Source organism: Notothenia rossii (genome assembly GCF_949606895.1).
Source record: "Notothenia rossii genome assembly, chromosome: 9".
In the NCBI taxonomy this organism is placed as follows: Eukaryota; Metazoa; Chordata; class Actinopteri; order Perciformes; family Nototheniidae; genus Notothenia; species Notothenia rossii.
In genome coordinates, this window is record NC_136907.1 from 28,661,781 (window position 1) to 28,685,587 (window position 23,807).

At 41.3% G+C, this 23,807-nt stretch overlaps 1 protein-coding gene across 6 annotated transcripts in view; it reads right to left on the reverse strand.

Moving 5' to 3' along the window:
• Positions 1-23,807, reverse strand: part of usp25 (ubiquitin specific peptidase 25) — a 46,944-nt gene that overhangs the window by 15,768 nt on the left and 7,369 nt on the right. For 4 of the 6 annotated variants that reach the window (XM_079648823.1, XM_079648824.1, XM_079648821.1 and 1 more), the window contains exons 4-18: positions 20,860-20,983; positions 19,455-19,617; positions 18,163-18,249; positions 17,180-17,317; positions 12,405-12,481; positions 12,164-12,237; positions 11,061-11,212; positions 9,001-9,128; positions 8,819-8,914; positions 7,803-7,967; positions 4,738-4,976; positions 4,580-4,650; positions 4,248-4,476; positions 2,498-2,803; positions 938-1,077 (exon numbers count right to left, since the gene is read on the reverse strand). In XM_079648823.1, the coding sequence (XP_079504949.1) occupies positions 938-1,077; positions 2,498-2,803; positions 4,248-4,476; positions 4,580-4,650; positions 4,738-4,976; positions 7,803-7,967; positions 8,819-8,914; positions 9,001-9,128; positions 11,061-11,212; positions 12,164-12,237; positions 12,405-12,481; positions 17,180-17,317; positions 18,163-18,249; positions 19,455-19,617; positions 20,860-20,983 (2,189 nt within the window). The remainder of the gene's footprint in view (positions 1-937; positions 1,078-2,497; positions 2,804-4,247; positions 4,477-4,579; positions 4,651-4,737; positions 4,977-7,802; positions 7,968-8,818; positions 8,915-9,000; positions 9,129-11,060; positions 11,213-12,163; positions 12,238-12,404; positions 12,482-17,179; positions 17,318-18,162; positions 18,250-19,454; positions 19,618-20,859; positions 20,984-23,807) is intronic. The other 2 variants (XM_079648822.1, XM_079648826.1) reach the window with 1 other exon arrangement.

Consider the following 23,807-nt stretch of genomic DNA (forward strand, 5'->3'; position numbering starts at 1 on the left):
TTACTTTAAATTTTTTGGTATTGTATTATTACTTTCACCAAAAGAACCAAAAATAACTACAAAGTAACTTTAGCTTAACCATACAAATGTCCCTTTTAAGAATTGGCATATAAAGCTCTCACGTGTGTCTTTATTCTAATTTTAGCTTGATAAGATTAGAGGAGAAACCACAGTGGAATGTAGGAAGAGCAGTACCCATCGAGCATACTGCCTGATAGATGAAATCACTTTCAATACTCAGACTCAATGGGCACAACAGTGGACAGCAATAGTGGAAAACTCCTTAGTTGTCATTCTGTTCTAAAATGCATTACAATTCTTATAGTATAATAAGAAATGTCCTCTTTGTGATACTATCTCTCACAGCAGCTCAGCAGAGAGTGAAAGATTTGGAACCTATTATTCGTTGGCCAGTGAGGACCGATGTCTTGTTCTGATCAACCTGTGAGTCTATGCACAGTACTCATTACTTTTAAGCTTTGGTTTGGTGTGGTGTTTTGGCTGTTGTCGAGTTTCTTTTCTGGAAAAACAGCTGCCCTCTTCATGAGAGCTGTGAGGCTGAACCCTCTTCGTCATTATGAGAGCTGTGAGGCTGAACCCTCTTCGTCATTATGAGAGCTGCGAGGCCGAACCAAAAACAGTGAGGTCAGAACACCTAAACTATAAGTCCAAATGCAAATAAAGAAGTAGGCAATGTTAGTGGGGTTACAATGTGATTAGGGATACACAAAATAAGTTAATTTCTTAACTGTTGTTTTTCTTGAATATGACAGCCAGGAGACAAAAATATCACTTGATTTGATAAATGAAATAGGACCCTGGGTAAATAATGATTCCTACTTAGAAACGAAGATGACTCCATGCAGTTTTGGTAACCAAAATGAACAAAGTGACATTAAAGAGTGAGTGAGAGTGTTGCACTACATGTTTTACATACAGCGTTTAACAAAGCTTCGGGGCTCCTGGCCTCCTGCTCGAACGCGGCCCTGAAGATGGCCCTCTCAGTGTCCTCCTGCAGCTGCTTGGAGTCGTTGGTGGGGGACGGCTGCTCCATGTACTCTGGGTCCTGCTGGGGTGCTGATAGAGGAAAACCACACAATAAGAGAAACGCATGGTTCTTGGGGCTTTCAAAGTTTTATTTGTAAACGTTTCTTTGCTCTCTCTTTCAACACACAGTGGGTTTTAAAAGCTTTATTTTGTATCAACCTATCTTATGTTCTTTCTCTAACACATAATGAAGGTCATTACGCGTTTTAGCTCCAATGTTGTTCATATTGACCGCCATTTCCTTTATGAAGCCTCCCTGTATGTGTCCTCGCTGTCCTCACATCCCCAGACTGTGAGACAGACTCGGAGGAGCACAGGGATGTCGGTATTGTTTGTGAAGCAGGGAATAGGAAGTTACTTTTTAAAATGAAATGATGATTTATTTCCTTTCACAAACAGTGAAGCAGCTGGGCAGCAGTAGCAGATGTATTGTAGGACATGTGTTGGACACAGAGTGCATGGTTGCACTCTGTGTCACAGGCAGGTTGCAGAGTAACATCAGAGGAGACAGGGGACATTTTAAATTCTCAAATTGCATGACAAAACAATGTAGAGATGATTGTTATCTAATTGTATTCAATAAAAGCAACCACATTAAACTGTATGAAGTGATTTGTAAACCTGAATACAGAAATGAAATTGGGAATAGGACTCATTTTTACCCTCTCAAAGAACTGAAATCAAGAACCGATCAGAACCGGAATAGTTCAAATCCAAACAATAACCAACCCTAATCCTAAAAGATTGCTGGTACGTTATCTCCAATAGGCAACAATTCGTTTTTCATTTGCGACACTAAACATTAATAAATTGCAGTACCCATGTTCTCTTTCTCTGATACTTCGCTGAGTCACAGAGCAAACACAGATTTGCATTCATATGAGACATGGAACAATATTTTCCACAAACATCTAAATATCTATTTTCAGATATACTCCTCATACACAATACTGCTAACCTTGCCCATTACTCTGTATCTTTTTGGGCACAATGATACCTCTTGAAAGCAGTTCTCACACTCATTCAAATTATGATATCCTGTACATCTTTTATTTAGTTTTTTAGCATAATTTGTCATAATGTTTATTGTACTTACCTTTTTTGTATTTCTATTATATTTGTTGTAAACATTTCCTCTTATTTTTGTAATAATTTTTTAATAGTTATATTTCTGATAAAAAAATAAATAAATGCGATTCCTCTTACTAGGTTTATGTGTGCACCTCTTTAAACCAAAGCAGATTCCTTGTATATGTAAACCCACTTGGCGACATACCTGACGGGGAGCGCTAAAATGACACCACATTGCCTAAAAACTGATAAACTAGCAAAGAGCAAGAGCTGTAGAGCTGTGGAGTAAGACTGATGTCATATCCTTTAATAACTACAGGGGACACGTTCGTTTGACTGTGTTTATTCTCCTACCAAGTATTGATTCTCAATGACTTACTCTGCTGTGTCTGTTGAGACTCATGACCCTGACCTGAGTTGTCTGGAGGGCTGGACTCAATACTCATGGGCTGAGGGGAGGAGGTGCTGGAAGCTGCTTCTGCTGCTGCTGCTGCTGCTGCTGCTGCTGCTGCTAAGGCTGCGGCGAGGGCCAGCTTCTCCTGCTGGGCCTTGCGGGCCTGCAGGGTGTCCCACTCCAGGATCTCCTTCTCAAACATCTCGTTGTCCCCCTTCACATACTGCTTCAGGTCAGGAGGCAGCTTGTCCATGCCACTGAGGATCTGTCCCGTTTCTTTATCAAACTCCTCTGCACAAACAACACAAAGAGACAATGGTTGTAATGCTGTCTGCTCAGAAACATGACTTCTGGGCTTATACTCTAATGGCGCTTTTCCACTGCGGGGCCTCGCTCGACTTAGTACGGTATGGCTAGGCCTCGTTGGGCCTTGTTAGGCCAGGCTCACTTTATCCTGCATTTCCATAACAGTTTAGGAACTGGGTTAGTATCTATGGTAACGCAGTGTAGACGGAGCCGTGACGTCATCTTCAATGAGAACCACAAAACCAACATCAGCTGTTAGCTGTTAGCACTCAAGCTCACAGCTCCTCATATCTGTTCAGAAACTAGACAAAAGTCAAACAAGTACAAACCACAGACTGTCTGTGTCATGGCGAATACAGTCGCTGGTTTATTTATGTCTGTAGGTCGCTGTTGTGAGTGTGGACGGTCGGAGCATACACTGCGTTAGCTTAGCCGATCTCCATTCAGAAAACACGCATTTTAAAAGGTTTTTTCGCCTGCCGTCTGCATGCAGACTTGTCAAAACATTAATACATAGTTTTTACTAACCGGTATCAGTACGTTGTTACTTCGGCATCATTTTGAAACGTGTACTACAATTAAATCGCGGTAAAATATGTTCATTTTGTTGTAGTTGCCAGCGATTCTCTCACTAGTTTAGTTCAGCCAGGTTTTTTGGCACAAAAAGAACCTCGATTTTGGAGAGCCAGAAAACTGTGAAAATGTACCCGCTAGCCGGAACTACGCCTAGTGGAAACGCAACCAAAAACGGGCCGGGCACGCTTATACCGCGGTGTAGTGGAAATTCGCCATAAGTGAGATTTGTAGAAATAATTTGAACAGAAATGGCTACTTATTTTCAGTGCTACACTTAGAATACTAGAAATAAAAGCGCTTTCGTTATCGAGCGACTTAAAACTCAAACCTATGCTCTTTATTTATTCATACATTATATAATTTTTGTATATATTTAAATGTATTGCTGTATTTGTGTTAATAATGTTACAAAGGTAACTATTCAAAGTGCTTACATGTCAGTTGATATCTTTTGAATTGTATTATTTTTGACATTGTTGACATGTATGTTTCTTGTTGTTGTCTCCTGTGTGTCTTACAACGTTGAAAGACAATGATAGAAAAAAATAACTCAATTGTTCTTGTTCTATTTTGCCATTACCACTTCAACAGCAGGTCTTAAGTGGCCAAATCACTACAAACTGTCCAAGAGGAGATATGGCTTCAGCATCAAAACTTTTTTTAAAGTGATATATTAGATAAGTGTTAAATGAACAAAAAGCTCAGGGGTAAGGCTGTATAATTACCGGGGTCTAATACAAAGCTAATATCTGTATCTGTTTATGTCACAATAATATCTGAATTACGAACAGAGGCAAACAAAGATAGCCTCCAAATGATCCCCACTGCTGGCTAAAGCGTGGCCCCTGTGTACCTTCTATGAGGAAGGGCTTCTTGTCGTTGATGTACATCAGACAGTAGGCACTGGCGTTGCGGTAGCCTCCAAACGAGTCCCTGACCAGCTCCTCCCAGGAAGACTTGGTGACGGAGATGTCGTTGTACTTCATCCAGCAGCGCTGATTGGGGTCGTAGATATAAGCCCAGTAGTGGCCTGCATTGGCCTGGCCTTCGTGGACAAGCACTGCATGGAGCCGGTATGGAACCTGGAACAAGAGATAGGACATTAAAAAAAAGCTGATAACAAGCAGTTGATGGGGATATACTGTATATTGCGAATATGGCTGATTATAGAAAAGTGCTGCTCACCTGCATCATTGATTTGTCAGAGTACATTAGCTCAACAGTTCTGTGGATTCTGTTTATGCTGCCCTGCAGATCTGGGAGGAAGAAAATAACACAACATATCTTAGTAAGATGCGTTCTGCTTTAACAGAGGTACAGGTCATTCATGATGAAGGACCTACCACGAGTGTCATTCTCCACTTCACTCCTCCAACGGTGCAAGCAGCCCTCGAGGACCCTCAGCTCTTCATCCGAGATGTGCCTCGGAGCGGGGTGCATGGGGAGGTCGGGGGGTAACCGGGACTGGGTAAAGGGCTTATGGATGGGTATCCTGTGCTGCTGGGCTGCAGTGGGAGCTGTGGTGGGAGCTGAGGCAGGGCCTGAGCTCTCTGCAGCCGGCAAGGAGTCCTGCTCGGTTGTGCTGCAGGGAGAAAGTAAGGGTATGTCAGAAACAATTTAAAAAGCATCATTATAAAGGGTCTGCCAATAGCAGGATGGTGTGCTGGGGAATTGTGTAAGTGGCTCTAATTAGACCCTGTGATTGTTGATTTTATCGGCTTATAAAACTTTCGGCCCCAATAGGCGCTTTCACACCAAGTACTTTTCCCAGGAACAGTTCCCGGAACTTTTATTTCCCCGGAACTATCTAGTAAATCACGTTCACACCGGAATAAGTCCCTGAGGGAGGATTACGGAGCCCCCTGGAGTCTGGGACTTTGGGTGGCAGTAAATCGCCACCCGAAGCCCCGGGTAAATCGCCAGAAGCGCCGACACCTCCTCATCACTCCACCGATCCCACGTTTTATTTTGTGTTGCCATAAATTAGTCTCTCTCTGTTGGTGCGCTGGGCTAATGCTAATAATGCTAATGCGAGGAAATAAAATGGCGGCTTCACAAAAGCTTTTCAGAGTTTTACGGGGAGTGGTTTGCAATTCGCCCAGCCAATCAGAAATTGGAACCTTTTTCTCCCATGAAAGTCCCTGCTCTCTGGCAGGGACTAAAAAGGGGTAAAAAGGTTCCTGAAAAAAAAGATATTTTTGGTGTGAACGCAACATTCCAGGAACTATCGGAACTATTTCTGGGAAAAGTACTCCGGTGTGAATAATAAATAAATATTAATATTTTATATAGGAATATTTGAGAATTGGTTGTTTGTTTTTTTGTTTAAAGCTAAATTATAACAACATAATATTCGGAACACTATTACAAAACGAGATATCCAATTCTACTTTATATTTTGCTCATTGCTGTTCCTTATTATCTCTTTTAAAATTACACAGCTCTATCAATTGTAATATAATGCACATATGTAATTTTTCATATACATTTTTCATATTATCTGTATAGTTGCTTTTTTATTTTAAAGTAGTTTTAATAGTTTGCTTCTTCTTTACAATCTAATTCCTCCAACTGTGTTTATATACAGACCATTATACACTAAATACAATTCCGATTTTGATTCTCATTCTGATGATTACTAGTAAAAGAGAATATGAGATGCTTGTGGAATTCATTTCCACTGATTCTTCCCATTGCTTGACTCTGCACCCCCATGCTTCCTGCTCCTGAAACACAGCGAGTGCAGGGTATATGCAGGAATCCTGATGTCAAATTGAATACCTTTTAAGACCTTTTTTAAGACCCTTTCCATACATTTTAAGACCTCATCGCATCTTTGAGTTCTAACCGGTTACATTGGCGACACACTTTACCTCACATTTACTATATTGATTGTAAGATAGCACAACTAAACAGATTGCAGACAGACTACTGAAGCCTCCTTTCCACATGAACTTCAACCTCTCTGTGAAGGTCAGGTTTAATGCAGTATGCTGCTTTGTTGCTTCTGTACTCTGAGCTCTTTCATTCCAGTAAAACTCCTCAGAAACCATTAGAAACCAGTATTTGACCAATAAACAAAACAATTGACAAAACTTTGAACTATGAAATATATTAAACTTTGGTGAGCTTCAGCGGAGTAATGCCATATAGGAGCTCCCTCTCAAATACCCAGGGATTAAATTGAGCTGGGGCTGTCCGGGGCTAAGCCCTGGCACATAGGACGATGCTCTGACGTCATCACCCTCACACATTTGTCGTATGTTTACAAAAAAGGATATATATGTTAAGACTTTTCTCGTTCTTAATATAGACTATATTTAGGGTCTATATGTGTTGACTTTACTTTAAAATAGCAGATCTCTGTGACCAGATATAGTTTGGCTTAGACCCCGGCCCCACGAGCACGCATACGGTAAAAAGCATACGCAAGCGCAAAAAAGGCTTCCGTTCACACGCATTCGATTCTTTAACGTGTCCGTTCACACTGAAAACGCTGTAGTACATATGGCAGGCCTGTAAGTGGCGCTGCTCCCGCCACAAAATACACCAAAAGCAGAGAAGAAGACCCCGGAGCATGGTTGCCCTTCTGTTTATTCTCCGTGGTGGACGGCGTGTTCTCCTGCTGTATATCTCTCAGGTAGTCCACCAGCAGATGAAAAACACCCACCTCTCGGCCTCTTCCAAGGGACGAGGGAACCGTGCGGCAGAGTTTCTGTTAAAAAAAAATTCCGCCGTTCAACATGTCCGTTAAAGTTTAAATCTTCCGTACAAAATTAGAAAAGTGCCAGTCAGAGGTCTTCTTTGTTATTTATTGAGCTTTAAAACAAATTGATAACGACTCTGTTCTCTGTATAATAATATTTAATAAACGGTGCCTGCCTCTCTTTTCCTCCCCCTCTTCTGACAGCCCAGCAGCAGCAGGAGACGTTGGGAGAGGGAGGCGGGGCTATTTAATCGTTATCAGAAAATGATCATATAGGGCTTACACACTAAGCCTTTGGACCCCCAGAGCGTTGCGTATGCTGGTCTACCCACCTTGGGACCTGGGACCCGTTATCTTTACCGTAGTCGTTTATTGCCCCCCCCCCCCCTCCCCCACAGAGCAGAGCAAGGCAACGAATCTTAAAATAAGAAGCAGCATTTTACGGCGCGCTATGCATGGGGCCGCCTTGAGGGGGTTTCCCGACATGTCGTATCAGTAAATTAAAGGGTGGTTCATGTTGTCGTTGCTGTGGGACTTCTTAATACCTTGGAAAATGCCGTTTAATACTTTTTAATAGCCTTAATTTTCGCTAAATTGATTTATCAACTTTTAATACTTTTTAAGACCCCGCGTACACCCTGGAGTGTTGGAAGGAGGGAAAGCACTGTTAACATACAGCAGGATATCTTTTGTGGAACCTGCCTTTGTGAGGGCAGCTGTTGTCCTGTTGTACCACCAGGGGGAGCTGATGTGTCAATGTCTTCCACTGGGGAGGTGCACACAGGCTTACTGGAGGCAAACTCCATGGCATACTGGAGGACATCTGCCAGAGGAAACCTCTTGGGGCCTGAGCCATAACTCAGATACCTGAGAGGGAACAGAGAGTCACGGTGAGTGTCAAAGAGATGAGCCCAGAGAGGGAGAAATAATGACTTCCTACACGTTGTCAATTTGGACATCAACTGGTCTGATCTTTCTTGTAATCAAAACGTTGCAAAGGACACTCTATTCAAGGGAATATGTACATCAGTTTTGGCCAAAAGGGCACATACGTATTTCTCTATCCAAAAACACCATAAATACATTTTTGAATATGCATTTGTATATTTGTGGCCAGCAGGTTGTTTGGATTCATGGTGACTAAACCGTCCCCAGTGACAAAAAGAGAAGAAGAACGAGAAAACAGAGCAAGAGAAGGAGAGAGTTTAAAAGACAGAGTGCTGGACGAAAGAGAAATCAGCAGAACACGACAGGAAGTAAACACTAAAGGTAGGAGTAGAAGACAGTAAGTGACACTAGTAACAGGTATGGGCTGTGGCAGTGTTTAAAGACTGGTTAATACAAAAGAAAATGTGAACAGACTTCACAGTTACAGACACCTTGATACAGGCTGCTGTCATTTTAAGAAGCATTTCTGCAGCTGAAGTTTAACCCTTTCAGCACAGTAGAATGCCTATGTTTTCTTAGTGATAGGAATACAATACTTTCTAAATCATTAGAATCATGTTGAAATCAATGTGTTGTGTCAAATTATTGATTTATTTAGAAAATAGCAGCGTTATAACCGGGATCCAGACGGGGGGACCGCCTCATATTATCCCTTAAAGGAATTAAAGGCAGGCAAAGAGAAGGCAGGCTCAGAGCACAACATGACTCTCCATTACCGTATTTGTTGACCTTTGGTAAAACAGTTATTGTTGAACTCTGGAGAAAAGTACCTCTCCAGCCGCTGCTGCAGAAGAGTCAGATGCTCTTTCAGCCTCCTGATCTCCTCCCTCTTGATCCTGGTTGTCTCCCTGTTCCTGTCCATGTACCTGACAAAACAAAAACACATCAGAGGTGTTCATCATTTACTTACTTGTTTATTTACTGCAGAGACAAATACTGTAACTCCTCGTACCTGTCCATGTAGAGCATGGAGGGGAACTCCAGCTTGTTGTGGATCTTCTCAGGTCGTCCCAGAGCTTGGTTGAACTCAAACCTTGACAGTTCAAAGGTCAACACGGGAGGGAGTTCTGTGAACCAGTGCTGAAAGAAAATGTGGATATTGAGTTTTAATAATGTTGTGTAAACATAGAGTTTGGTCAGACCTTTTCCCTTTAGAGAAGAATTCCTTAAACATTCACTTGTCACTAGGCCTGTCGCGATAATCGATAAATTGACTTATCGTACGATAAATAAAAATGGACTCGATAACTTTTCTGAGCTCGATAAATTGCCGTTTACATAAAGATGTGACCAGCATTTTAGCCTGGAGCGCTGTGGCTGCCAGGCGCGCTGTGAGGGGCGGGGCTGACACACAGCTAGGTCAGGACACTCCGCGTGCACGTGCAGCAGCCAAATTAATAATATAGCGACAAGCGGGAGACAACGTGTAACTTACTCGCGGGGAATTTAAAGTGAAATGGAATTGGTTACAAAACCTGACTACACATCTCGATTCTCCGGTGTGGCAGTATTTTGGATTCAAACCAAATCAACGAGGCGAACCTACGGACTTGAATGAGCTGGGCGGTGTGTCGCATTGGTTTAAAAAAGGTAGCGACAAAAGCAGGCAATACCACGCATTTTAAACCACCTAAAACACAACCACCCCATTCCGTTTTCCCAGCTGGGAGCAAACACGGCAGCTGGAGATGGAGAGCCCCGCCCGACAATGCAAACATGTTGGTGTTCCTTGCTCGAAAACTTAGAAAAACAGATTTGGATATGGCCTGTTGAGGCATCTGGGTGTTTGACAGTGGACTGTACACTTGACTGTTGTTTTAAGGAGATTTTTTTGCTTGTAAGATAATGTGTGCTCATATTTATTTATTTATTTATTTATAAAGCTCTCTCTCTCATATATATATATATATATATATATATGAGAGAGAGAGCTCTGTTTTCCAGCCTGACTCTATTTAATTTATTGTTTCGGTTGTGTGTGATTTAATTAATTTTTTATAATTTAATTCATTTGTTTTATTTATGAATTTATATATTTTAATATTATTTCACATTTCATTTGCAATGTTGAATGTTCAATAAAAAGTTATGTTTGAAAGGATGTACTAGAATTATTATTATATATTATCATTATGTCTAAAATGGTCTTAAAACGGTGCCGACAATATTATCGTTTATCGCAATAATTTCCAGAAAAAATTATCGTCCAACACAATTAATTATCGTGACAGGCCTACTTGTCACACATCCAACGGTACCTTGTGGTTTAGTGACGTCCCTAAACTCTTTATTAGTGGTCTATGCGAACATGTATCATAAGGGGCACTGGTGCCAATAGCTGAAGAAAATATAAAGAAAACAACATTAATAATCTTTTTAAAAACAATTGACATACAGTAGGCTTAAATTGAATCCTAAAATAAAGTAACATATTCCCTATTCCACTGAAACTTGTCACCGGTTCCTTCAAATACCAATAAAGTGCTCAGGGTTCTACACATTTAGAACCAGTTCAAACCATTTAATTGACATGAGCTCACTCTATTTTCCATTTTAAAATCAAATGAAATGAACAAATTGTGAGTATAATATAGTACAATAATTCATTTTGTGCGAACACGTTCCTTTGGAAAGCCCTGTATTGGTTTGAGTGTCTCTAATGCTCCCTTCCTTCATTGTCATGGCTGCAGTGGGTGCTTTACTGATCTGTGTACTGGCCTGGTTACAAGCTGCTTCCAGCTACTCTGGGACAGTGTTGGTAGGACTACAGCTAAACAGAGATCAGATCCAGAATAGCAAAGGTGTGACAAAAGGCCAAGGAGGTGTGCCCTTTGAAGAGGATCCACCGCATAATCCCAAAAGAAAAAGACCGGATCGTTTCCTCTTATTTCTCCTATCTACTGAAACTTAAGTCTTTGACCTGGTGTTGTGCCCCATAGAATTAAGGAATCATTTCCATGGGGCACAAACTGTTCTCCAATATTACAAATGGAAACAACTGGTGGCACTGACCTCTTGTCCAGATCTGGCTGAGTTCTCTGCAGAGTGCAGGGACTCGATCTCGCCCTCGATCATCGCGGCCTCCAGACACTCGTGCAGATCCTTGAACCCGTTCACCTGCAGCGGGTACTGCCCAAACATCTCTGTGTTTTCAAACTTTTTTCCTGTGGAATTACACACGTACAATAGTAGTTAACAGATGAGCATTCATAGTGCAGCTGATGCAAGGGGTTATCCATAAAAGGTAAATGTGTGATCACCCTGTGAGAGAGAAAGAGCAAGTAGTGTCGGTGTCCACATAGCTCCTTATTCTGAGTGCCAGCACTGTGCTGTTGCTTGCGCTGATCAACTAGGCAGGCCCTTGTGCAGGGACAAGCTCCCCCTAACACATTCAACAAAGTGTGAGAGCAAGCGTATTCGCTCATGGTGAGACACATATAAAGTAGTCTTAATGCATCACTAAAAGGCAAGGGGGCGAAGCTAGTTTGTCTTATAAACGTGGTGATGAGGTGTCAGAAAAAAAGCTCCAACCACAAGGTTCTATGTTTCCTGCCAGAAAAGACACAATGTGGACACAGGGCCTACATCACATACATTTCTAATGCAGATCAAAGGTTAGTTGGAAAGCCGTGAGTGTAAAAGAAAATGCCAGTACATGAGCAGTTTACCCCCATTTCATCCAAGCTAATTTCCCTTGTTTGGCAGTCACTGATCATCAAACAGCTGCACAGTCCTCCCTGCATCAACTGCTGATGAGAAGCCCGAAACAAAGGAAGGGAGGAGTTGCTAGGGGACATGCAGCTGAGGCATTAAGGTCATTTCTGAGCAACAGAGTCCACTGGCCCAGCTTTCAGTGGCTCTGGGCCAGTATTGTCATGCATAATAAGCACAATGTCAATCAGCCATCAAGGACTTCCACGATCAATGCAACCGCTCTCCCCTTTTACATGGCCCACATCTCATTAAGACAAGGTCACCTTTCATTACTGGGGGCAAGAACTTGCGTGCTTTCTGGCTGCAGCAATCAAGCCATGCTTACACACACTCGCTCTCTGTGGTTTTCATTTACCCCTCACTTTCTCTGTTATTGGTTTTAATTTAACAGCTCATCTCACCTTCCAGGACACCCACAGCAAGGAAGCGACCGTAGAAAAGCTCCACCATCGGGTTTTTGGGCTTCTCACCCTCCCTGAAAGCAAAGATTAAAAGAAAAAAAATGTTGTGGCAACTTTGATACAGTTCCATGTTCAAAATGTACACTGATTTAAATGTGCTGCCTTACACCACCAGCAAACATTTGTCCACCTTTTGTCCAATCTTTTAACAATGACCTCTGGATAGAGAGAGAATGATTACCTGTCTTCTTCTGCCTTCATCTGGAAGGCGTCCTCCAGCCAGTCCAGCAGCTTGTGGGTGAACTCGCTCACATCCTGCTGTAGAGGGAAAAACAGACATACATACAAAATGAGTAAATACAGGAATGCCTTTGGGACATGGATGTCAGAGATTCAAACTATGGGAAGGTCTAATGTAGCGTCGGTCATCTTTTGATATACACTGAGCTTTAGATTTGAGATGACTCGTGGACTGATTTGTCAAGGGGAACATGCCTTTCACGAGGTCATATCTCATAGACATCAATGGCAGCCGATAATTCAAGTCAAAGCCTATCTGACACATACACAGTGCAGTGACATGAATGATGAGTATCGAGGGCAGAAGGCTGACCTCCACTCAGAAACTGCTGTTGTGTGTATGCTTACGTAAGGAGAACACATATGTGCATCACATTATAGGAGCTATGCACAAACAGCTAACTCCTAGTCAATATTATTTATTGCAAAGTTCAGAGGGGTGGGTCTGAGCATTAATTGTTATAGGGAGTGATTTGTCTTATAAATATGAATACTGAAAGGATCTAATTTGTTTTGTATAAGTTAAGAAATGTTGTCTATTGACATTTCCAAGACACGTTAACTGTGTGAAAAAATAACATAACCGGTCTGTTGATTTACTTTTATTTAAGTAGGATTTTGAATGGAATTATACTTGAAGTGGAATTATTTTACTCTACTATGTTGTATTTTCAGTAAATGTTAAAACCTTATACACCAATTTTGGTTTGTGATTTTATATATATATATATATATATAAATGTATATTATTTTTACAATACACAACTTAAATGTAAGGAGACACAAGTTAACTGTACATCTATCTTTAAAGCCATACCAAGGAGTTGCGCTGTAATGCTTATCAGTATACAGTATAACAGTTTAGGTAAGTATCCAATTAAACCTCTTTTACATTTACATTGTAAACCCTCTGGGTTCAACTGACACAGCGGCGTGTGTACTCTAGGTTTCTTTTGATGTCTTTGTGATCACTGCCCAGAAGTATGGAGACTGACTATGACTTACACAGTGAGTAAGAAAGCAGGCAGAAGGCATCCCTGCCTCGTAATTGGTGGGTTTGTGTGTCTGTTACTATTTTAACGGAAAAAAACTAATGGATACAAAATCCCTTCAGATCCACCCACCAGCTACTGATGACGATCGATACGTTTATTCATTTTCCCAAAAGTTCTGTCTTGCAATATACAAAAATTACAGTGTCTGTAAATGTAAACAGGGCTTTAATAAATGCTGCATTTGTGGCTAATATGTAAAATTGTTAGTCCAGATCTTTTCCTTGTCATTACTAAACATTTTATTGTGTGTGTGTGTGTGTGTGTGTGTGTGTGTGTGTGTGTGTGTGTGTGTGTGTGTGTGTGTGTGTGTGTGTGTGTGTGTGTGTGTGTGTGTGTGTGTGTGTGTGTGTGTGTGTGTGTGTAACGAGCCATTTTGTGTGCGTACGCGAGCAAGAGAGAGAGAGAGCGCACCGGTACTGGAGATCGTTGTTGTTAGCTTCTGGTGCTAGCGAGCTACGCTAACGGATATAAGGAGTTTTTTCAACAACAAAGTGGAGGAGAGTCCTCTCCTGTCAGACTGAGAGACTCAGTGAGCTAAAGCAGGGGTTCCCAAACTTTTCGGCCCGCGACCCCCAAAATAACAGTGCCAGAGACTGGCGACCCCCTGTTGACGGGGGGGGCCCATGGGGCCGGGCCCGCCCATCCAGGATTTGGGCCCGCCCATCCAGGATTTGGGCCCGCAGTTTTAATCAGGGCTGAATACAACATTTTAATTGTTTTATTATTATGTTTATTGTTGTTATTTGTAGGGCTCTGTCCTAATATTTATTTTTGTTTTAAACTATGTTGAAAGATTAGTTTAATATCATTTTTTTATTTGGCTATGAAATTCTGAATGAAATTCTGAATGAAAGGCTGCGCGCGAGACCGGTTTTTCGCTGGGTTGAGTCGTGTGGGTTTTTGAGTGAGATGCGGCACAGCAGCTTGTCAGTTTACTCTTGCTAGGTTAGTTTGGCTATTATCATTTATATTTATCTGCAACAATGGATATCAGGAAGTGGTTCATGAAAGGAATATGGCAACTCAGCGCCAGATGCAGGCACATTAGAAGAAATCAGTTACGTTACCAACGTAACTGATTTGCCAGGGACAAGGGAGGCTGGCAATCAATTATATTTTTGAAGAGAAATTGACTCTCAAGCCGGCTCTCTCACAAACTCCGGCTCTGTGCGCAAGCAGACCGCTGCACACGCCATCTGCCTCGCTCAATCTCTCTCTCTCCCTTTCTCTCCATCGCTCAACCTCACTCCACCCTGTGTGCGCTCCTCAAGTTTGCCTGCATGCTTGCCCAAGTTGGCACAGCGTTACAAATGTGCCACAAAACCAACCAATGGATGCAGCCTATAATAAGACCGTCAACAGCCTTATGGCAACCTAAAACCCCTCTGTTTCCGTAAAAACAATTTACGAGCGCCTCCCCCCCGTTGACAAATCTCGAGCGTCTAACAGCCCCTCCCCCCCGTTGACAATTCAGATTTCCCGGGAAATGTAAGTTTCGGGGTGGGCCCGCCCTGGTAAATCAAATGCCCGCCCAGAGACGTATGTCTGCCGCCGGGTTGTTTGTACCATTTTCAGGCGATTTGTAATCTGTTCTCGAAAAACAATGTGTTTTTTAGGATTTCAAGAAGCATATAGAACAAACAATGGATGTATTTTATGAACATTTATCCATGCTGAAAGTATATTTAGATGTGTTAGGAGTGAGATAGAGATTATTATCTAATATATGCATCTGATGAAGCATTGCATGAAGTCTGTAGATGATCAGAGGCTGTTGTTGGGGCTGCATAAACTTTTTTTTATTTTTGTTTTGTAGAAAGACCATGCAGGCCTCAGAGAGTTAAACTTGGGCCTGCGACCATAGTTTTATTGTATTTTGTTTTGAAAATCCACAACGGAGGTTTGTGTCATACTACATGCGGTGTATTTTGCATATCTCTCAGTAGCCAACAATCTGTGAGTCTGTTGGCTCGGACATAAACTCGTGTTTAAAATAATACTACATAATAAATGTAGTCTACATTTCATAATAAGAGGTGTAAAACCTGAGAGGATTTTAAATCGCATTTGAACTAAATGCTTATACAATCTATAGTTGTATTGTTGATTTAATGTGTGAACGAGGCGATATAGAGAAGGTTAAGCTGTCATTATTAGGCTGTAATTTGTTATACTCTTGGAATGGATAAGCAGGCCTATTGTTTTGGGATATTTGTGGAGTTAGGTGGTCCATGAGTGTTTTTTATTGGTTAAGTGGTCCTTGGTATGAAAAAGTTTGAGAAACACTGCGCTAGTGGATTGTCAAAGGGGGAGCCTCGTTGCGGGGAAATTATACAGATGGCTAGTCCGCCCCTGAAAATATCTATGCAAACGTTATTATTAATAATTTAAAAAAAAAAAAATTATTAAAAAAAGAAATCTTTTTTTTTTAATAATTTTTTTTTTTTTAATTTTCCATTTTTATCATCTCGCGACCCCCCCACTTTGGGAACCCCTGAGCTAAAGGACTCTCTCAGTGTTATCTCAGTGGGTCTCAAACATTTTGGTCACCACGTATGTAAACAATTATTTCCGAGGCACACGTTTATATGATCATTATAGTTATACAAAAATAAGAGAATAAATGAAAAACAGGTATGAAATACTATATGACAGTAAAAAAATAACGAAGTTTAAAAGGGTGATTTGTAAAATATCCATAAAGAAAAAGTAAATCTGTTTACAGTTCTGTTTCAAATGGATGTTGAGCATGCCCCCGGACCCCCCTATGTGAGGTCCACACACCACCTATAAAAATAGCACTTTACCCCTGCTTACACTTACATGCCGTGAGTTGATTATCGAGCCTTCATTGTAACAGTCGCGGGTACACTGTGTATATGCGTGGGGATTGTTGCAGTAGAAGATTCAACTGTAGCGACCGGGACATTAATGGGAAACCCTAAATGTTTGAGCACCCTCTATGAAGCGTCAAGCTACCCCACAGCACCCCGACTATTTGTGTTGGCCACTGAGCCTGTCTTGTGTTGGGGGGGCCCGACATTTTTTTTTCTTCAAAGGGGGGGCCTGACAGAAAAAGTTTGAGAACCACTGCTCTACTGTGACATGTCTCCATGTTCAAAAAGCTCTTTATTTTCTCATACTGCCTGTGCTGCAGCACCTCTTTTCACCCTCTGTCTGAAAGAGCCCAGTCTGCTCTGATTGCTTAGCTGGCCGGCTCTGTTGGGATTGGTCAACCGATTAGATATGTCCCGCCTCTTAGCCTATCACTTACAATATGTTGGAGCGCTGGCCAATAGAAGCAAACGTCTAACAGTGATGTCACTATGTAATGTGTGGGAGAGAAACTCCCTCTGGAGGGAACACAGGGAGTTCTGCCTTTGCAACATGTACATGCACAAAAACCTTTAGAACACACACAAAAAAAAAGGGAAAACTCGAAAAGCATGATAGGTTAACTTTCGTAAAGACAAGTTGTGTATTGTTAAAGTTATATAATGTAAAGCCTTGTGCTGGTGCAGTCTTGGGTGAAGTGTTTGCTTTCATCAGTATGAGATACTCATGTAGGGACAAGAACATACTCTTTGATGACGTGGTGTTCATTGGACTGTGTGATCAGAATGTTATTTTGCAAAGCAGATTATGGCAGAATGAGACATACCTGCTGCGCCTCACTGGACTTGAAGGCGTCTTTGAGAATTTCCACAGCTCGTGACGGATCCACATATTTCCTCTTGGAGCCCACCATGAGGGAGAAGAGGTTCCTCAGCTCCTGCATGAAGGGCAGGTTCCTGTGCTCCTGCTCACAGTAAAACAATCATCTATGAAGTGAATCCAAATACACTCTAGTCAGTGTAGCCTTTTCAAACTAAAAAATATGTATATGATCAAATGTTACCACACTTATGTGTTCAGCAGCATCAAACAGATGTATTGTTGAAAGTACAGATTCATATCTTCAGTTTGTTCAGGAAGGGAGTTCCCCAGACAGGCTGAGGAATTTGGGAAGCACGGAGAGACCGACTAATACATCATCATTTAGTGTTCTATTCAAGTGGGCTTGAATTAAGATTTACCAATTATTATTAAGGACAGTTCTGTTATTTCCAAAATATTTCATTTTTTTAAATCTACAGAATGAAAAGATAAATGTATTTTCATAATTTACCCTACAATTGAGTGGTGTAGTTTGGGAGCTATGTAACTAGCTATTGTTATGAGGTGAGCAGCAGAAGATAGGACATTATTGTGATTATTCTCCTGGGGTAAACGGACCAACTCGTCCTCACTCTGGCCTTATTAACTATCGCTTTCTATACCGGCATTTACCTACTCATGGCTACTCTGCCAATGGGGTGGTGACTATATCTGATTGAATCAACTCAAGGAATTGTCTGAACACTCTCTCTTTGCATGTTCATTTCTGTCCTGTTGGAATAATACCAAGGTTTTCATCAGACCAATGGTTGGAATTCCTGCATACTAGATACTACTAGACAACGTGCCAAGCTGCTGGGATTCTAGGTCATTATCACGCAGCACCTGAATGGCGTCTCACAAAAACCAATACACTCAACTAATAATCTTAAGCACCACACTTTCACTCTTAGCTTCCTTTGTTGAGGACCTGGGGGGGGTTCTTACCTTTTGGGTGCGGGGCAGATCGTGGACTTGTGCTGGGGGAGAGTAGTTGAGCACCAGCCTCTGGAACTCCAGCAGGTTGAACAGAGACTTGAGGTTGGGAAGAGTTGAGGACATGTTAGTAACATCAAATGATAAAGAAAGACATATACAGCTTTAGGATATTTGACAAAGATAGGTATTCTACTGTGTGAAAAGATAGAAAACTGCTATACGGTTCTATAATTATTCACACTTTTACTTGACCCTAGATATGCATGCTATATGCAATACTTGACTTCTTAGGTACCTTTTCTCTACATTTTGTTGGGGAAATAAAATGTTGTTTACTGCAGCACTGCCTTCTTCTCAAAGGGTTTTATTACACACAGCAGCCAGGCACCATGTGATGGTGTATCCAGTGTTCATCTGGCACAGTCCAGCTCAGGTCACATTCTACCACTGACTCATCCAGCATACAAGAAACAAGTCGTGACAGCTGGGCTAAAATATACTATTATTTTCAAGCACATTACCATTTGGATCATTTTCTTATACATTACTATGAAATATATAAAAGGTAATACCCCCATCAGTCTTGAAAATGGTGTTAGTAAGCAAAGTACAAGAGGAGATGGTGAAAACAAAGGGAGCACAATCAGAAAAAAGGGTATAGAGCTGCTCTTTAGACAAGGGTTATTTATTTATTGTTAGGCCCTATCTTAACCCAGCAGACACTGTCAGTTTCAGACTGACACAGTTGTCATTTTAATGCCACAACATTATATCAGTAGCCCCAAACAATAGACAGCGACATATAGAAAACCGAATGTCGTACTAATCAGTGAACACAATATGAAACTAATTCATATAAGGACAGCTGTACAGAATAGTTGGAAGCTTCAAAGCGTCATCCAAAACGTTGATATTTTGTTTGTTAGATTCATGTTACACCCATGACATATTAAAGGTGGGGTAGGTAATTTTGGAGAATCCAGCTCGAGTGCGCTAGAATTTGAAAATACACAACCGGGAAAAAATCCTTCAACACACACGAACGCGCACATGACCAATGAGGCCACGAGATTGAAGGCTGACAGGCAGGTAGGCCATCCAGATTAATAAAGAAACTCAATACAGCCCCTTGCTTGCACCCAGTAAAGGCTCCTTTTAACTAGCAAAAGTGGAACTGGACACCCCATAAAGCATTTGTCTCATGCACTATGGATCATTTAGAGGGCTCTTTAAATCAATGCCTTTGACTTGGACCATCAGTGAGTGTGTGTGTGCGTGCGTGCGTGCGTGCGTGTTCCCACCTGAATGACAGCACTGAACCAGCAGGTATTGCCGACATTCTTCAGCCCCACGGAGCAGGTGTCCACCCTCTTCCTGTCGTACGGGTTGGGGGAATCGCTCCACACTTCGGTGTGGGTTCGCTTCAGACTCGCCTTGTTCTCCGCAATGCTGGCCTCCAAAACTCTAAAAAGATTAACAGATTTTAAAAAAGCAATGAATGTTGTTTTTCTACTCAATGACCATTGCAAGAACTTTCTGCCCCAACTCTGAAAGCTCATGCTGAACCCAATCGTGGTAGAGTGATTTCCTGCACTTTATCCCTTAGTTATGTGATATGATAATTCTTCATGACTATAAAAAAAACCTAAAAAGTGAATGAAAGGAAAAATATGAGGTTTAAGTGGTGACTTCAAATAGTCATTATACGATTATTCAAACCTCTAACCTCGTCTCGGAATGTCCAAAATATGCAAGACCTGATGTCAAAACTGCATTTATTTCAAGAGGGAAAGACACAGTCTATTTGTCTCTTTGACAGGAATACTTTTTTGTTACATGTAAATATTATGGGATGTGAGTTGTCTTCAAATAGGAGTTGACAGTCAAATCTGATTGGTCAAGTTTTTTTTGTAAAATGCTATATATCATAATAAATTGGAGAAATCAAGGAATACTATGTCAAATCAGACATATTGTTCCATAACCACATTCATGGGCAGAGAATAGCAGTCAACAACAACACTGATTTGTCTTCTCTGACTGAATTGTTGAATAATCCACTTTTTGGGGGTGACCTCTTATGTTATTTATCAGCATGTTGGAGTTGTTGGGACTATAGTAAACACTTAGGGTTGAACATGGTGTTAGAGTGATGCTTCTTTTACCTCAGAAACAATGTTGCATACAGATCTAGCCGAGTGCAGACACTGACTGCAGAGAGCACATGAACCTGACAACAGCCAAAAGTAATGTTGTCCTGCGTACAAGTTACTCGCAAAATTTACGTTAATTAGTGACAGCTGGTAAGATCTGCCATGGGCGTCATTTGTCTTTTTAAACGGTGACATAACAGAGGAAGTCGATAGAGAAAACAAACCATTTTTTTCATTCATACACTTATGTAATAGTCACTCGCATATGAGGTAAATAGCAGTGAAGAGCGCAGTTGGCATTAAAAAGAGCAGCACTACACCACTAGCTGTGTGAGGTAGACATTTCTTCTGCCTTATTTGACCAGATACGATCCATTATAGTGTTTACAGCAAACTCATCAGGTATAAAGAAGGATTTGACAAGGATTTTATTAACAATTTAGACCAATCCAATGATACAAAATAAAAGCACAACATCTGTCCAAAGATGTTCAGAGTGCAATTTCTGAATTTCTTGGCAAATTGTTACGAGTCATTGATGCTGCTGAGCCACCTGCTGATGGCCTGCTCCTCATCGGTGATGCCCGTCTCCCTGAAAGCCCGGCTGGACTCCTCCAGGCTGAGGGCGATGGCCCTCTGCAGGTCATCTTTATCATCCCCAGTCAGGTCAATCACATCTGCACATTTTAAAAGACACAAACAAAAACGGACACACCAGCTGAGATTTGGTTTGCATCATACCTCCGTAGTTTATACTCAAACAGTTTAGGTAAGTATCCAATTAAACCTCTTTTACATTTACATTGTAAACCCTCTGGGTTCAACTGACACAGCGGCGTGTGTACTCTAGGTTTCTTTTGATGTCTTTGTGATCACTGCCCAGAAGTATGGAGACTGACTATGACTTACACAGTGAGTAAGAAAGCAGGCAGAAGGCATCCCTGCCTCGTAATTGGTGGGTTTGTGTGTCTGTTACTATTTTAACGGAAAAAAACTAATGGATACAAAATCCCTTCAGATCCACCCACCAGCTACTGATGACGATCGATACGTTTATTCATTTTCCCAAAAGTTCTGTCTTGCAATATACAAAAATTACAGTGTCTGTAAATGTAAACAGGGCTTTAATAAATGCTGCATTTGTGGCTAATATGTAAAATTGTTAGTCCAGATCTTTTCCTTGTCATTACTAAACATTTTATTGTGTGTGTGTGTGTGTGTGTGTGTGTGTGTGTGTGTGTGTGTGTGTGTGTGTGTGTGTGTGTGTGTGTGTGTGTGTGTGTGTGTGTGTGTGTGTGTGTGTGTGTGTGTGTGTGTGTGTGTGTGTGTGTGTGTGTGTGTGTGTGTGTGTGTGTGTGTGTGTGTGTGTGATTTTATTCCATACTACTAGAAGTCTCTCCAACTAGGAGTACAAAAGTGGTCCCACATTTCCATTAGGTGTGAAGGGGGTGAAGGGGCAACATGAGGAAGGAAGGAGGAAAGGAGAGTGTGTAGAGAATGTAAATACTAGTTGGGCGATACACTTATAACCTGAAAGTGTCCATACAGCAGCAGAGTCACACGAGTCACATTTCACTCATCATGGGATGAGAGTGTGGAAAGTTAACAACAAGACGCTGGCAGAGGATTTGATGTCAAACTATTTTGGATTCAAACCAAATGCTAATAGGGAACCTGATGAAGGTAATGAGGCCATCTGGAAACGTTTGATAGGAGGCCATGAGAGGACAGTGCAGGAGCAGATGACCTCGTGGTGGTTTCAGGATATGGAACTACTTTACAATAGTTTACAACAACAGTTTATACTTTAAACTAGGGGTGTAACAACTAATCGACTTAATCGATTACCAAATTAGTTGGCAACTAATTCAGTCGTCGATTCGTTGGTGACGTCATCACATGTGTTCTACACCCCGTTAAGCTCCAACGTTATCGCTCTTTTTTATCGGTACAGGACTCAGAGACATTTAAAACATATGTCATATGTCTTATTGCTACATAAACATTATATCGCAGTCTTAGTGTCGCCAACTCAGTTTCTAATATGCAATATGACTACAAAATGCGTCTATAATGTATTTTCGATCTTCCCAATTCAGACGAGAGATCTCTCCCCCGCCTGCTTGCGAGGGGGCGGGGCAGTTTACACACACAAGCAGGAGATGGCGGAGAGAACGCGCTCCGAGGTGTGGTTAAACTTTAGCCGTCTCGATGTGGACAATGCTCGTTACCAAAAGTGCAATAACAGTTTATCATATAAAGGCGGTAAAACGAGCAATTTGTCTAAACACTTAGCAAAAGTGCACCACATTCAGACGGAGGAATGCACCGGGTTCGACTGTCTTTCTAGTAGCTCTGTAGCCCCATCCACGAGTAACGTTTCCACGTCAGGTGTTATGTATGCTAGCAGCAACACACAGAGTTAACTCAGTTATAAAAACATAGGTTAATGATTAGAGGTAACTGAGTTATTTTGTTAAAGTTTCAGCTATTCGGTTTACAGTTCTGTCATCACATTATTTAATATGATTTGTTAAAACATTGTTGTTTCTTTTGATGTGAAATATTATGCATTTAATTAAAATAAAAAGCAATGTTAGTTTTGTTCACAATTTGTTTAGTTAGTTTACCTTATTTCTTGTCAAAAGAACCGTTAATACTATCGTTAAAAGGACCGGATCGATAAGCAGTATTGATATAAGTAGTAGTACAGTTAAAACCTTAACGATCCGAATAATCGATTAATCGTTTCATTAATCGATAGATTAATCGATTATCAAATTAGTCGTTTGTTGCAGCCCTACTTTAAACCTTATTGACAAGGCTTCAAAAGGAATATCAAACAGTGTTCATAATATTTAAAGGGGACCTATCATGCAAAATGCACTTTTGTACGTCTTTTACACATGAATATGTGTCCCCGGTGTGTCAGGGAACTCACCAAGTGTCAGAAAACACAACCCTCTCTATTTTCCTCCATACCCACATCTCTAAAAATGGGGCTGCAACGGAGCTGATTATCATTTGAATTATTCTGACGTCAGAAAATGGGTGCTCCGCCTATATGGGCAACTCTCCACCTATCAGTGGAATGAGAGACTGCTCGAAAGCGCTGGAGACGCTGTAGTACATATGCCAGGCCTGTAAGTGGCGCTGTAGTCGCCAGTTACATAATCATATAAGAATAAAACACAGAGGACGGAGATCTCTTTTCCTCCCCCTCTTCTGAGAGCCCAGCAGCTGATCAGAGCACACTCCCCTCTCCTGCAGGGGGACGTGGTCAGCTGCAGCTCATTTGCATTAAAGCTATGTCACAGAATCAGCCCTTGCAAAAACAGGGCTGAAATAGAGCAAATAGAGCGAAATTAGCTAAAATGCATGATCTCGGATAGGTATTTTGAAAAAAAAACTTCACAGACATGTTTTGTGTCGGTATGGCCCTACAATATATTTGTCAAATATAGCATGATAGGTCCACTTTAAAATACAGGAATCTTATAC